General features: G+C 40.5%; 2 protein-coding genes across 5 annotated transcripts; one reads left to right on the forward strand and one right to left on the reverse strand.

Annotated features, from left to right (window-relative positions):
* The first annotated feature begins 1,019 nt into the window (after positions 1 to 1,019).
* LOC126985703 (transmembrane reductase CYB561D2-like) lies at positions 1,020 to 6,187 on the forward strand. Of its 4 annotated transcripts, none has more exons than XM_050840858.1 (5): positions 1,031 to 1,148; positions 1,271 to 1,321; positions 1,758 to 2,028; positions 3,245 to 3,384; positions 4,592 to 6,187. In XM_050840858.1, the coding sequence occupies exons 4-5, from the start codon at positions 3,268 to 3,270 to the stop codon at positions 5,081 to 5,083; spliced, it is 609 nt and encodes a 202-aa protein (XP_050696815.1). In that variant the 5' UTR covers positions 1,031 to 1,148; positions 1,271 to 1,321; positions 1,758 to 2,028; positions 3,245 to 3,267; the 3' UTR covers positions 5,084 to 6,187. The 4 variants fall into 4 exon arrangements, with proteins under 4 accessions (XP_050696814.1, XP_050696815.1, XP_050696816.1 ...); XM_050840859.1 differs by lacking the exon at positions 1,271 to 1,321 and adding an exon at positions 1,438 to 1,488 and having other exon boundaries at positions 1,758 to 2,051; XM_050840856.1 differs by lacking the exon at positions 1,271 to 1,321 and adding an exon at positions 1,438 to 1,488.
* A 2,126-nt stretch (positions 6,188 to 8,313) lies between these two features.
* Positions 8,314 to 13,320, reverse strand: LOC126985704 (apoptosis regulatory protein Siva-like). The gene is made up of 4 exons (XM_050840860.1): positions 13,120 to 13,320; positions 12,484 to 12,656; positions 9,757 to 9,932; positions 8,314 to 8,440 (listed from the first exon to the last, which is right to left on the reverse strand). Exons 1-4 carry the CDS (start codon positions 13,223 to 13,225, stop codon positions 8,398 to 8,400), a joined length of 498 nt encoding a protein of 165 aa, XP_050696817.1. The 5' UTR covers positions 13,226 to 13,320; the 3' UTR covers positions 8,314 to 8,397.
* Between the last annotated feature and the right edge of the window lie 2,764 nt (positions 13,321 to 16,084).

The raw sequence follows: 16,084 nt of genomic DNA on the forward strand, positions 1-16,084 counted from the left end.
AGTGCATGATATCCTTGCCTTATATGGAAAACCGAGTGCATGATATCCTTGCCTTCCTTCCTTCGTATCCTTTAGATCACTCAATATTGGTTAGGATATCTTCTTCTCTTCCTTGGTATCCCTTAGGTCATTCAATACTGGTTAGGATATGGAAAACCGAGTGCATGATATCCTTGCCTTCCTTCCTTTGTATTCCTTATTTTACTGGTTTATTTACTGGCCAGGATATGTGAGTAAAGCCACGTCAATTTACACGCCCTAAAACACGCACTAAAACCACACATAAAAACCACAATGGAGTTAAAATTCTAAAACCGGCGAATTCTCAGAAACGCGCCAGACAAACACAACACAAGCTACTATTTTAAATGACTCTTCACGCTTCTCTCGTCGCACGGCTTATAATAATACACTTCTGCCCTTTATCGATAGCTTGAGGGTCTGATTGATGGCTATTTAGACCTGGATCACATAGCATTTTCCTTTTATAACTCTTGAGTCGGCTAAAGCGAATGGAGATCAGCTGTTATTTGTTGTGATTGCGTCATCAATGGAGTCTGTCTTACCAACGGGGCTTAAATACGCGATACTAAGGACAAGTTTTTTTGGAACAGAAGAAAAAAGAAAATTGAACAAGGCTAAAAGACACAACGCCAATCAAGAATTAAATATAAATCATAAGTGGGAGCCGTTACAAAGACAATCCCACGCCTACTACTGACCTGGGACCAACACAAGAACACAAGAATAAAAAAATCAATTATCAGTCAAAAAATAACGTTCACCACCACATATGGCCACAAAAACATAGTAGTAATTAATTAACAAGAGCCACATGCGTAAGAATTAATCATCTGTGGGTAATTATCAGTCAAAAAATAACGTTCACCACCACACATGGCCACAAAAACATAGTAGTAATTAATTAACAAGAGCCACATGCGTAAGAGTGTGTTAGTATCTGTTGAAGAGGTGGAGGAGGCTGCTGTGGGCGGGGCCGATAAACTGTGAAACAGATTATTTTTCATGTATTTTTTTCCTTATTCTGCCACGTCATGCTTATTATACCACTTCTATCATGGCTTTAACTTTTCAGGGAGTGTGCTAGTTTCTGTTGAAGCGGTGGAGGAAGAGGAAAGAGAACAGAGGTGAGAAATAAGGGAGATAAATGAGATATGTGAAGACAGAGTTTATTTTTTCATGTATTTTTTCCCTCTTTCTGCCTTGTCATGCCTATGCTGTACTTTATATCATGGTTTTAACTTTCCAGGGAGTGTGTTAGTATCTGTTGAAGAGGTGGAGGAAGGGAAATAAGGCTGAGGTGAGGAACAAGGGAGATAAACGTGTGTGAAACAGATTATTTTTTCATGTATTTTTTCCCTCTTTCTGTCTTGTCATGCCTATGCTGTACTTTATATCATGGTTTTAACTTTCCAGGGAGTGTGTTAGTATCTGTTGAAGAGGTGGAGGAAGGGAAATAAGGCTGAGGTGAGGAAGAACGGAGATAAACGTGTGTGAAGAGGAGAGAGGAGAGATAAAGATGAAAATGAGAGGAAAGATTGAGATAAAAAGTAAAGATGCTTATTAGACCTCTTAACATAATTCCTTTTGCTTTCCAGAGGACGTGTTAGAGTCTACTGAAGAGGTGGAGGAAGGAAAATAAGACTTGAGGAAATACTAGATAACAGGAGGAAAGATTGAGATAAAAAGTAAAGATGCTTATTAGAACACTTAACATAATTCCTTTTGCTTTCCAGAGGACGTGTTAGAGTCTACTGAAGAGGTGGAGGAAGGAAAATAAGACTTGAGGAAATACTAGATAACAGGAGGAAAAATGGAGCTGAGAGAGGAAAGATAAAGATAGAGAGATGAGATGAAAGGTCAACAAGCTCTCCTGACCTTCATCACAGCCCAGCCCTTGAGTCTGCAAGTAACAGTGACAAGCAGGGAGCAGAGATAGGCAGCTTATCAGCCCGCCACAGACACCTCACAAGCACAAGAACTCTCAGCTCAACGGGACTTGTCTGGGTAACGTGAAAGTGATTCTCTTGGTAATTAATAAGAGATAATTTTAGGTGATTTAAGAGGTTATTTGGTGATTTGGTGATTTTTTGAGACATGTAAGGAAGTTTTTTAACATCAGTAACATTACATTATCTATGTTAACCTAACCTAACGTAACCAGAAACATTACATTATCTAAGCTAACTGAACCTAATGTACCAGAAACATTACATTATCTAAGCTAACTGAACCTAACGTACCAGAAACATTACATTATCTAAGCTAACTGAACCTAATGTACCAGAAACATTACATTATCTAAGCTAACTGAACCTAACGTAACGTAACCTAACTTACCAGTAACATAATTTAAGCTAACCGAACCTAACATAACCTAACCTAACTTACCAGTAACATAATTTAAGCTAACTGAACCTAACGTAACCTAACCTAACTTACCAGTAACATAATTTAAGCTAAATGAACCTAACGTACCAGAAACATTACATTATCTAAGCTAAATGAACCTAACGTAACCTAACCTAACTTACAGGCAGTTCGGGTGGAGCACTTCGTCAGTCCTACATACTAAAAAGTTAAAAAAAAAAATACAATAAAAAGACGCTATCATAATTCACAGAGATGGGCAAGTGCGGTAGTACTGCATCACAAAAAAAGTACCACACTACCGCAAAATTTCAGAAAATATCGCACTACCACAGACCACACTAAAAAATCCTGCAGTACTTTTTTGCGGTACTTTGAAAACTAGCGAAGACAACATTTGCAGCGCGGCGTGCTGCTCACAGAAATGTTTTTTTTACAGTAAATCTGACTCAATCAGTCAGTCGCTATCAGTCATCAGAATCAGTGATTCAGTCATTCTGACTTTTCAGTTATTGTTCAAAATTAAATACTAAACAGACTAAACTACTACACTGGGAGTCTTCTTTAACCCGCGCGGTGCTGGGCATTTCAACCCCAGACCTGTCTGTGGTGGCGGATGAATTTTCATTGTACTATTTTAAGCATGTTTCACTGTTTGGGTAGCCAGGATAGGCACTGAAGTATTTTTTATTTTGGCTACCACTACCACAGTACCGCACACCACGTGCTGCACTGGGAAAGAAAAAAATGGGACCGCACTACCGCAACCCTGCACTACTGATAATTTATAATTTATACTAAACCAAAGATGCTAAATAAATCTACCCAACACTAACCTAACCTAACTCACCAGGCATTACCGTTCCTCTTGACACGATGGTGAACAAAGTGCTGCGTCTTGGAGGGTGTGGAGCCTTTGTGCTCTTCATCACATACCTGGCACGGCCCGGCTCCTCCCTCTTCTCCTGGCACCCCTTCCTCATGACCCTGGCGGTAGGTCATTCTTTGTTGATTTATACCATAAGGTTCTGGCTATCATGTGTTTGAAGATTCACAACCCAGAGAGCCCAGGTTCGATTCCCGGGCGGAGTGGAACAATTTGGGCGGCTTTTCCGATACCCTACGCCCCTGTCCACCCAGCAGTGAATGGGTAACAGGTATTAATCGGGGGTTGTGTCCCGTCTCCTGGGATCTGTTCCCTTCTTCTATAATTCCTTCCCCTTCTGTCTCTCTCCGGCATATGACTACAGATGTTGCGCTGACAGTAACAAAAGTTTCCAAACTTTTCCTGTGTTTGAAGCTTCCCTAAACTTAACCTAACCTAACTTACCAAAACCAAAACAAACACTACCTATAGGTCTAGACTCAGAAAATTCATATATGCTTCCTTCCTAATGTGACTTTCTATACAACAAAGTGAGGTCATTCTTTGTTGATTTATACCATGAGGTGCTGGCTATCATGTGTTTGAAGATACCCTAAACTTAACCTAACCTAACAAAATTACAAACAGATACCATATGTCTTGACTCAGAAAATTCATATATGCTTCCTTCCTAATGTGACTTTCTATACAACAAAATGAGGTCATTCTTTGTCGATTTATTCCATAAGGTGCTGGCTATCATGTGTTTGAAGATACCCTAAACTTAACCTAACAAAACCCCAAACAGTTACCACAGGTCTTGACTCAGAAAATCCATACATGCTTCCTTCCTAATGAGACTTTCTATACAGCAAAGTGAGGTCATTCTTTGTTGATTTATACCTTGAGGTGCTGGCCATCATGTGTGTGAAGATACTCTTAACTTGAACTAACCTAACCTAACAAAATAAAAAACGTTACCGTAAGTCTTGATTCAGAAAAATCATACATGCTTCCTTACTGAGTGAAGTCATTCTTTGTTATTTTGTGCCATAAGCTGTTACCTATTATGTGTTTGAAGATACCCTAAGCTTAACCTAACAAAGCTACAAACAGTTACCATATGTCTTGACTCAGAAAAATCATATATGCTTCCTTACCAAATGAGACTTTCTATACAACACAGTGAAGGCTTTCTTTGTTGATTTATGCTCAGGACGTTTCACTACTGTCAGCCAGAGAGAGAGACAGAGAGAGAGAGAGAGAGAGAGAGAGAGAACAATCTTTACATCTCATGCGTAAATCCTCAATCCTCATAACATATCGGTCTTCCAGTACACCGGGTTCATGACGGAAGCCATGTACACCTTCTCCAAGTCAGGCCTTGCATCCGGGCAGCCCCACAGCACCAAGGTCACAACACACTGGGCTCTCCTTGCGACAGTGGCGACAGTGCATGGCCTGGGGTGGGCCGCTATATACTTCACGAAGGAGGCGAACAACAAACCACATCTAACGTCATGGCACGGCTGTCTGGGGTGTCTCGCGTCGATACTTCTCTGGGTTCAGCTCAGCGGCGGCATCTTCGCGAAATACCCCAAGCTAATCGCGAACGTGCTGCCGCTGAGGACTCTACGCTCGTGGCATTCGCTCTCGGGTTTCTTCGTCTATACGGTTGGGGTCATCGCGCTTATCCTTAGTCTGGGGTCTCCGTGGTACAAGAGCGTTGCCTCCGATGGGAGTGTGTACGCCGCCTTGGGCCTCCACATGGTGCTGGTGGTTGGGGTGCTTAAGGGGCATGTGGCAAAGTACCTCGCGTCAAAGTAAGTGAGTTTCGTGTTGTTGATGTGTTGAGTGTGTTGCATTTACGTTTTTTTTTTTTTTTTTTTTTTTTTTTTCCTAGTTGAGTGAGTGAGTGTTGCCATGTTTTGCTTCCTCTCTCGTTGTTCTTGTTGAGTGAATGTGTGTTGCTGTTGTGTTGAAGTGTTGAGAGTTTTACATTTTTCTTTTTTTGTTCGTTTGTGTTTTCCTCTATTTTTTTCTTTTTCTTCCTTGTTGAGTAAGCAAGTCTTGTGTTGCTGATGGTTGCGGAAGTGTTGAAAGTGTTGCCATGTCACGTGTGTTGCGATTTTCTCTTCTTCTTTACCCTCGTCAGTATAAATTGTGGTGTTGCCAATGGTGGAAAGTTATCTTGCATTACTACTTTTTTTTCTTTTAATCTTTTTCTCCCATGAAGCTTATTTTGTCATCAGCGACATTTTTTATTTTATTTTTTTATCACAACAAATTAGACAGCTCAAGGGCACACAAAAAACGTAAACAAATAATAAGCAAAAAAAAGCCCGCTCCTCGCTGCTCCTTAAAAGAATCCAAAGAGGTGGACGAAATAGGGGTCAATTTCCTATTACATTCTCTTTTTTATGTAGCAGCAGGAAGCAAAACAGCACACTCCTGCAGCTTTGTGTATGTGTGTATGTGTGTGTGTGTGTGTGTGTGTGTGTGTGCTAATGATCAACTCTGGTAATGACTTCTCTGTGTAGCACGATTTGTTAAGTTAGCCCATTATGATTTGTTACGTTACTCAGCTTGTTACCTGATTTTCCATTATTGTTCACTGTACTAGACTTTACATTTGCATTAGTTTGTTATATTATGCTTGACATTGTAGCAGCTTCTTTAACCTTGACGTATTTGGTAGCTTGAGGTTATATTTGAAGTGTATCGCTTGTGTAGAAGTTAACCTTGATTTCTTTTAGTGTGTGATTAACCCGGTAGCAGCGACGGGCCAAATTTGTGGCTTTACCGTGTACCAGTGACGGGCCAAATTTGTGGCTTTACCGTGTAGCAGCGACGGGACAAATTTGTGGCTTTACCGTGTACCAGCGACGGGACAAATTTGTGGCTTTACCGTGTACCAGCAACGGGACAAATTTGTGGCTTTACCGTGTACCAGCGACGGGACAAATTTGTGGCTTTACCGTGTACCAGCAACGGGACAAATTTGTGGCTTTACCGTGTACCAGCGACGGGCCAAATTTGTGGCTTTACCGTGTACCAGTGACGGGTCAAATTTATGGCTTTACCGTGTACCAGTGACGGGCCAAATTTGTGGCTTTACCGTGTACCAGCGACGGGCCAAATTTGTGCCATGATATAATCCCCAAAAAATAGATGATACATAAACTGATCACAAATGCGTTGATATATATTATGAAATGGTTTGCGTGAGTGATGATTCTTTCTCACTTTTCTCGCTTAGAGGGAAGGGCCTTTAAGAAACATGATCCCCGCGGCTACCGGGTTAAGTTAAGTATATGTTTGTGTGTATCAGGTATAGTTAAATTTGATGCATTCTTTAGCCATAGTAGTGTGTGTAGATACAGCAAACTACTTCTATTCCTTGACCAAGTTTAAAAGTGAATGAAATGTTTGCTCAAGTGACTTTTAATGATTTGCATAGATGTCAGATAGTCAGTTTTTATGCATTGTAAGCCATATTATCTCTCTCTCTCTCTCTCTCTCTCTCTCTCTCTCTCTCTCTCTCTCTCTCTCTCTCTCTCTCTCTCTCTCTTTCTCTTTCAACCCCTCTCTCTCTCTCTCTCTCTCTCTCTCTCTCTTTCAACCCCTCTCTTTCAACCCCTCTCTTTCTCTTTTAACCCCCCTCTCTCTCTCTCTCTGTTTCAACCCCTCTCTCTCTCTCCCTCTCTCAGTCTCTCTCTCTTTCAACTTCTCTCCCTTTCTCAACCTCTCTCTCTGTCTGTCTCTCTCTTCCTTTCTCTCTCGCTCAGCCTCCAACCACTTCCATCCCTTGACCTAACAAACAGATTAAGTCTTCATAATCAAGACAATACTTGCTCAAATAACTTGGTCACAGGAATGGAGTTAGCAGTCTGCCAAGTGTACTTAACCACTTAAAAAAAAGAGTTCCTATTTGGCAGTGGACCAATGCGTGTGTTAGTGTAAGGGTTTGTGTTAATGAGTAAGCCAAAGAATTGTGATTGGTGAGGGGGAGAGTGCAGCATTTTTTTTTTTTTTTTTTTTTTTTTTTTTTTTTACAACTAAGGAGGCAGCTCAAGGGCACACAAAAAAAGAAAACAATAATAAATAAAAAAGCCCGCTACTCACTGCTCCTAAAGTAAAAAGTAAAAAGTAATACGGTTGGCTGTAATAGAGTAACTTACAGCATGTCAGGAGTATTTTTATGTATTAAGGAAAATGACACACAAATACAGTTTTATGAAGAACAAATAGAGTCTGGGAAGTGTTTGTATTAAGAATTAAGCCAAAAATTAACGATCGGTGCTTGGGAGAGTGCAGCTTATAAGAACGTTGGCAGTATCAGGGTAAATTAACATAGAATTATTTTCACATATTAAGAAAAATGATATACAAATACAGCTTTATAAGGAGAAGCTATGATTGTGGGAAGCTGATTGGTGCCAGGGAAAGTGCAGCTTCTGATAACTTTTGCTGTGTTAGAGTAAATTAAAAAAAGATGTCAATTATTTTTATGTATTCAGAAAAGTTACATAATAGTACAGCTTTTCAAAGGAGAAACTATGTATGTGAGAAGTGTTTGCATTTATAATCAAGCCAAAGGATCATGATTGGTAAGAGGGAAGAAAAAAGTTTGGTTTAGTTGGCGCAACATCTGTGGTCATAGACCGGAGAGAGACAGAAGGGGAAGGAATTATAGAAGGAAACAGATCCCAGGAGATGGGACACAACCCCCGATTAATACCTGGTACCCATTCACTGCTGGGTGGACAGGGGTGCAGGGTATCGGAAAAGCCGCCCAAACTTTTCCACTTCGCCCGGGAATCGAACCCGAGCTCTCTCAGTTGTGAGCCGAGTGTGCTAACCACTGCACCACGAAGCCCCCCATAACAGGGAAGAGCGCACCTTATTGGAACATTGGTTTTATCATGGCAAATTAATATACCAGAAGTATTTTTATGTATTAAGAAAATTGACACAAAAATCCAGCTGTACGAAGGAGAAGCTATGATTGCGGGAAGTGCTTTTCATCTCTCTGAGGGAAATAAAGACAAGATCCAATACAAATATATTATTTTATTCATAAATTAACCACACTACAAACCAGTAATATTAAAAAACGACCAGAATGAAAACCCTTCCCATCAACAGCAACTTAGGCAGACAACTCGCTCCTCCTGAAGGTACCTGTGGGGAGATTAGGAGGAGATTAATGATGCTTAAAGCTTATAAACAGATTTTTTTTTTTTTTTTTTTTTTTTTTTTTACAGCAAAGGAGACAGTTCAAGGGCACACACAAAACAAACATTAATAAAAAAAAAGCCCGCTACTCACTGCTCCTAAAAAGAATCCAAAGAGGTGGCCGAAAGATAGGTGAGTTTCGGGAGGAGAGGTGTCCTGATACACAAAAGATTAGTGTTGCTCAGAACTATCAAATATTAATGCCAGATTTTTTTAGGCATCATATTAGTATTTATTAGCAGTTCTGTGGCAAGTTTGGCTTTTTAATTCCATGTTTGAGTCAGTTTAGTTAAAAGTGTTTGATTTTCACAGTTAAGTAGAGAGAGATACTTATGTGCTTAGCTATACTATACTGAGCTAATTGATGCAAATATCCTTTTGAATGAACAAACTCTCAGCCTTTCTTTTAAATGAATGAGAAAAACTAACATATATATTTTTTAATTCATGAGCTAACTAGCATGCTTCTTTAAAATTAACAACCGACCTAAAACAAAAAGTAAAACAAATAATACAGTAAAATAAAAAAAAGATAAAAAGATAATAATATAAAGAAAAAAAGGTAAAGAAAAAAAACAGATCCTTAAGAAAAAACATAGAAAAAACAGATCACCAAGAAAAAACAGAAAAAAAACAGATCACTAAGAAAAAATAGAAAAAATGGAGAAAAATACAGATCACCAAGAAAAAACGTAGGAGAAAAAAATGGAGAAAAATACAGATCACCAAGAAAAAACATAGGAGAAAAAAATGGAGAAAAATACAGATCACCAAGAAAAAACATAGGAGAAAAAAATGGAGAAAAATACAGATCACCAAGAAAACATAGAAAAATGGAGAAAATACAGATCACCAAGAAAAACGAGGAGAAAAAACAGAAAAAGAAAACCAAGAAAAAACAGATCCTAGGAGAAAAAATGGAGAAAAATACAGATCACCAAGAAAAAACGTAGGAGAAAAAAATGGAGAAAAATACAGATCACCAAGAAAAAACGAAGGAGAAAAAAATGGAGAAAAATACAGATCACCAAGAAAAAACGAAGGAGAAAAAAATGGAGAAAAATACAGATCACCAAGAAAAAACGAAGGAGAAAAAAATGGAGAAAAATACAGATCACCAAGAAAAAACAAAAAAAAAAGATCAAGAAAAAACAAAAAAAACACTACGAAAAATCCAGAAAAAAACAATCACCAAGAAAAAAACAGAGAGAAAAATACAGATCACCAAGAAAAAACGAAGAAAAAACCCTCGGATCACTCACACTGCCAGGGAACACTTAGGGCAGAAGCTCCCCCCACAGAAGTGACAAGCACGCTGGCAGTCCTCACACAGCCGGCACTCACAGTAGTGGCAGCAGGCCAGGAGGTCCGGGGATACACGCCGGCACCCCACACACGCACTGAGGGTCGCCGGCTGACTGCGCAGTGCCGGGAGAGCCTGGAATGGGGGTATGGGGTGAGGAGGCGGGGGGTATTTCACTGCTCAAGGTTAATAGGAAGACAAATTTACTGTTTTTTCTTATTTTATAGTAACAGAAGTAGATTAAGTATATAAACAAAAAAGAAAGTCCACAACCCTCACCAACTTAACCCCCACTAACTTAACCCCCACTAACTTAACCCCCACTAACTTAACCCTCACTAACTTAACCCCCACTAACTTAACCCCCACTAACTTAACCCCCACTAACTTAACCCCCACTAACTTAACCCCCACTAACTTAACCCCCACTAACTAAACCCCCACTAACTTAACCCCCACTAACTTAACCCCCACTAACTTAACCCCCACCAACTTAACCCCCACCAACTTAACCACCACAAACTAAACCCCCACCAACTTAACCCCCACCAACTTAACCCCACCAACTTAACCCCACCAACTTAACCCCACTAACTTAACCCCCACCAACTTAACCCCACCAACTTAACCCCACCAACTTAACCCCACCAACTTAACCCCACCAACTTAACCCCCACTAACTTAACCCCCACCAACTTAACCCACACAAACATAACCCCCACGAACTTAACCCCACTAACTTAACCCCACCAACTTAACCCCACACTAACTTACCCCCCCTAACTTAACCCCACTAACTTAACCCCACTAACTTAACCCCCACTAACTTAAACCCCACTAACTTAACCCTCACTAACTCATCCCTCACTAACTTAACCCCCACTAACTTAACCCCACTAACTTAACCCCACTAACTTAACCCCACTAACTTAACCCCACTAACTTAACCCCACTAACTTAACCCTCACTAACTTAACCCCACTAACTTAACCCCACTAACTTAACCCCCACTAACTTATCCCCCACTAACCCCACTAACTAACCCCCACTAACTTAACCCCCACTAACTTAACCCACAATAACTCATCCCCCACTAACTTAACCCCCACTAACTTAACCCCCACCAACTTAACCCTCACTAACTTAACCCCCACTAACTCAACCCCCACTCACTTCACCCCACTAACTCAACCCCACTAACTCAACCCCACTAACTCAACCCCACTAACTTAACCCCACTAACTCAACCCCACTAACTAACCCCACTAACTTAACCCCACTAACTCAACCCCCACTAACTCAACCCCACAAACTCAACCCCCACTAACTCAACCCCCATTAACTTAACCACTAACTTAACCCCACTAACTCAACCCCCACTAACTTAACCCACACTAACTTAACCCCCCACTAACTTAACCCCCACTAACTTAACCCCACCAACTTAACCCCACTAACTTAACCCTCACTAACTCAACCCCACTAAGTTAACCCTCACTAACTTAACCCCCACTAACTTAACCCTTACTAACTTAACCCTCACTAACTTAACCCCCACTAACTTAACCCCCACTAACTTAACCCCATTAACTTAACCCCCACTAACTTAGTCCCACTAACTTAACCCCCACTAACTTAACCCCCACTAACTTAACCCCCACTAACTTAACCACCACTAACTTAACCCCCACTAACTTAACCCCCACTAACTTAACCACCACTAACTTAACCCCCACTAACTTAACCCCCACTAACTCAACCCCCACTAACTCAACCCCCACTAACTCAACCCTCACTAACTTAGCCCCATTAACTTAACCCCCACTAACTTAACCCCCACTAACTTAACCCCCACTAACTTAACCCCCACCAACTTAACCCTCACTAACTTAATGTTAATTTATGACTTACTAACAGCTTGTATTTTTTGCTTCCAGTCTTGCATCATTTAGTTATAGAAGGGTTAGTAAGTGGTATTATTATTATTAGTAGTGGTGGTAAGTAGTAGTAGTAGTAGTAGTAGTAGTAGTAGTAGTAGTAGTAGTAGTAGTAGTAGTAGTGGTGGTGGTGGTTCAAGATATTACTGTAGTTGTCATTATTTCATTTTACATTTTTATATACGTAGCTGTCAACACTAATTAACCTCACTAATACCTGTCCTAAGTCTGAATTCATTAGTAACTACAAAGTTCTTCCTCTCCCAAGTTTCCTTCAATCTATTCATAACATACAATTATTATCATTATTATATTACTGGTAGTTTTGGAGAGATTGGAGGTGGAAGGAATGAGGCCAGTTGGTAGACCTAGGAAAACATGGAGAAGGTGTATACAGGAAGACGGCATTGGATGAGCATCAGGCAGAAGACAGTAGAATGGAGGAGAAAGAGAGCAGGGGAGGATACAGTATTGTGAGTTTTGGAGAGATTGGAGGTAGAAGGAAGGAGACCAGTTGGTAGACCTAGGAAAACATGGAGAAGGTGTATACAGGAAGACTTGGCACTGACGGGATTGGATAAGCATTGGGCAGAAGACAGAGTAGAATGGAGGAGAGCCATAAAGCGTCCAGCCGCCACCCAGGAAGACTGAAAACGGACAGTAAACGAAATGATGATGATGATGATATTACTGTGATAGAAAGTCAAGTAAGAGGTAGAGCCACAAGAGGTCGTCATGGCAACACCCACCTGCATGTCTTGTGGTGGCTTGGCGAGGGTGCCGTGGGGGGTGAGGAGGAGCTGCTGCAGGGAGGTGGGTGAGGCAGCGGTGGCAGTGGCAGTGGGCGAGGCGTCCATCACCTCCGGGGTGTTGTTGTTGGTCACATTCTTGGCGCCGGAGAACAGCAGCGTCAGTGTGCGGTCTGGGGGGGGGAGGGGTAGGTTTACATATTGCATCATTGTGTGGTCACTGTGTAGCATATTTGTGTTGGCTGTTGGGGGGACAGGGGAGCCGGGTGTGCAGGGGAGGGAAGTGAATCAAGTGTAATTGTTAGTGTTGGTGTGACAAGTGTGTATTTGTTTTCTGAATGAGTTTTGTGAGATATTATGAGACACAGTACAGGATAAATGTAATCTTTTGGAGGCTGGAGTGACTGTACCCACGTCCCTTTGTGTACAGGTTGGGGATGGTGTCATGGACAGGCTAAGTAGGGCACGCACGATGGAGCTTTTACGAGTCCAGTTAGTGGGTGGTGAAGGTCATGCCGGCAAGGGGCTCACTCCTGGCGTGTGTCAGCGTGGCGTCGTGAGGGCGGGGCGGCGGGGAGTGTGTCAGGGGACGGGGTGACGAGTGTGTGTGTGTGTGTGTGTGGAGGCGCTGCTCACCGTACACCTCCCGCCTCTTGCCCCCCAGCCTGGCGCCCCACGGCCCCGCCTGCACCTTGGCCCGGGGGCTGAGGTCGTCCTCGAAGGGGCACGGCCGCTTGGGCATGGTGAGGGTCAGGGGGAGTCGAACCCGCGGCCACGAGAGTACCAGGAAGCCACGATCAGATAGGCGCCAAACTCTCAGCCTTTGCAACGGGGCGCTGTTATGCTTTGACAGTCTTATATTTTGATTGTCACAGGAGGTGTATTATAGTTGTATCTAGTGTATTATAATTGTATTACATTTATTACTTAGTGCATCATTATCTTTTATTCATTTCACTATCAGATAGGCGCCAAGGACTCTCAGCCTTTGCAACGGGGCGCTATATTTTTGACAGTCTTATATTTTCATTATCACAGGCGGTGTATTATAGTTGTATCTAGTGTATTATAATTGTATTACATTTATTACTTAGTGCATCATTATGTTTTATTCATTTCACTATCAGATAGGCGCCAAGAACTCTCAGCCTTTGCAACGGGGCGCTATATTTTTGACAGTTTTATATTTTGATTGTCACAGGCGGTGTATTATAGTTGTATCTAGTGTATTATAGTTGTATTACATTTATTACTTAGTGCATCATTATCTCCTATACATTTCACTATCAGATAGGCGCCAAGAACTCTCAGCCTTTGCAACGGGGCGCTATATGTTTGACAGTTTTATATTTAGATTGTTATAGGCGGTGTATTATAGTTGTATCTAGTGTATTATAGTTGTATTTAGTGTACATTTATTACTTAGTCCAGCCGAGGTCACCCGTATAGTTATGTACCCAATAAAGTCTACTTGAGCAAGACCAAACCCCGGATACTTAAAATAATACGAGATTCCGGGAAAGCCTTGAGATTCCAGAGCCATTTTCTTAATCATTTCTATTGGCGTCAAGAACACATATTTGACAAGGCATTTATATGAGTTTTAAGCATTTCCAGGGGTAGTTTAAAGGCCCTGGTGGTAGTTTAATCATTCTTCTTTACGATGAACCTAAGAAAACAGTCACCCGGATACTTAAAATATACAAGATTCCGGGAAAGCCTTGAGATTCTTGAGCGATCTTTTAAACACTTCTAGCGTTGCCAAGCGTACACATATTTGACAAGGCTTTTATATGAGTTTTAAGCATTTCCAGGGGTAGTTTAATGACCCTGGTGGTAGTTTAATCACTCTTCTGTACCATGAACCTAAGAAAACAGGCATTAACACTCGGATACTTAAAATATACAAGATTTCGGGAAAGCCTTGAGATTCTTGAACAGCCATATTTGACAAGGCTTTTATATGAGTTTTAAGCATTTCCAGGGGTAGTTTAATGACCCTGGTGGTAGTTTAATCACTCTTCTGTACCATGAACCTAAGAAAACAGTCATTAACACCCGGATACTTAAAATATACAAGATTCCGGGAAAGCCTTGAGATTCTTGAGCGATCTTTTAAACACTTCTAGCGTTGCCAAGCGTACACATATTTGACAAGGCTTTTATAGGAGTTTTAAGCATTTCCAGGGGTAGTTTAAAGACCCTGGTGGTAGTTTAATCACTCTTCTGTACCAAGAACCTAAGAAAACAGTCATTAACACTCGGATACTTAATATATACAAGATTCCGGGAAAGCCTTGAGATTCTTGAGCGATCTTTTAAACACTTCAAGCGTTGCCAAGCGTACACATATTTGACAAGGCTTTTATAGGAGTTTTAAGCATTTCCAGGGGTAGTTTAAAGACCCTGGTGGTAGTTTAATAATTCTTCTGTACCATGAACCTAAGAAAACAGTCATTAACACTCGGATACTTAAAATATACAAGATTCCGGGAAAGCCTTGAGATTCTTGAACCATATATATTGAGGCGCCCAAGAACACACATATTTGACAAGGCTTTTATAAGAGTTTTAAGCATTTCCAGGGGTAGTTTAATGACCCTGGTGGTAGTTTAATCATTCTTCTTTACCATGAACCTAAGAAAACAGTCATTAACACCCGGATACTTAAAATATACAAGATTCCGGGAAAGCTTTGAGATTCTTGAACCATTTTATATATATATAGACGCGCAAGAACACACATATTTAACAAGGCTTTTATAGGAGTTTTAAGCATTTCCAGGGGTAGTTTAATGACCCTGGTGGTAGTTTAATCATTCTTCTTTACCATGAACCTAAGAAAACAGGCATTAGAACACGATTAATCTTCTTTTTAGCCTTTGGAAATAATTAATATGAAAGGCGAAAGCATCTTAGAATAGGCAATCATAGACGTATATCTTATGGCATATTAATTAAGGCGAAGGGTAGGAATATTAGCTGATAAGGCAAGAAGCTGACTAATTAATGTAATGACAAGGACATGCTTATAAAAAATCGTCCTGCTAGTTTGAGCGAAATTATATTGCATTGTGACTTTGCTAAATAACACACAGACAGCCATTGAAGTTAGGCGATTGGAAGTAAAATCATTGAAATAAACTGAATATTTGCTCGGTATAAATTGTGTGTTGTTGGTAAATTAGGAAAATGCGATAAGAGAAGCGAGTGGGATCTAGTTTGGTAGCGGAGGGAGTGCTGGGGCCTCAATGTTGCAAATCCAGCAATATTTTTTTCAACTTAGAATAATAATAATAAAAATAATAGTGATAATGAAAAAAATCTGACATGTGTTGATTCTAATTATATATTCACCAATTAAAGGATATTACAGCATAAATTCATTGATTATTAATTGAGTATAAATTAAGCTGCTACTATATAGGGTATCCCAATTAGCTTAATAAAGAGAGATGTAGGAGCATGAAGGAAACAATTTAGTAGATAATAGAGAAAAGAGAGAGTAATAGAGAAATGTAGAATAATAAAAAAGTTCGTAGAAAAAAATAGAATAGTGAAAAATAACTTGATAGAATAGAACAAGGAGGTAATACAACAT

Source organism: Eriocheir sinensis, chromosome 60 (assembly GCF_024679095.1).
Source record: "Eriocheir sinensis breed Jianghai 21 chromosome 60, ASM2467909v1, whole genome shotgun sequence".
Taxonomy (NCBI): Eukaryota; Metazoa; Arthropoda; class Malacostraca; order Decapoda; family Varunidae; genus Eriocheir; species Eriocheir sinensis.

Coding starts and splice junctions, on each gene's coding strand:
- LOC126985703 (XM_050840857.1), top strand. CDS start 3,268: ATGGTGAACAAAGTGCTGCGTCTTGGAGGGTGTGGAGCCTTTGTGCTC. Junction 3,385..4,591: donor CCTTCCTCATGACCCTGGCG/GTAGGTCATTCT, acceptor TCGGTCTTCCAG/TACACCGGGTTCATGACGGA.
- LOC126985704 (XM_050840860.1), bottom strand. CDS start 13,225: ATGCCCAAGCGGCCGTGCCCCTTCGAGGACGACCTCAGCCCCCGGGCC. Junction 12,657..13,119: donor CAAGAGGCGGGAGGTGTACG/GTGAGCAGCGCC, acceptor TCCCCCCCCCAG/ACCGCACACTGACGCTGCTG. Junction 8,441..9,756: donor CCTAAGTGTTCCCTGGCAGT/GTGAGTGATCCG, acceptor ATCTCCCCACAG/GTACCTTCAGGAGGAGCGAG.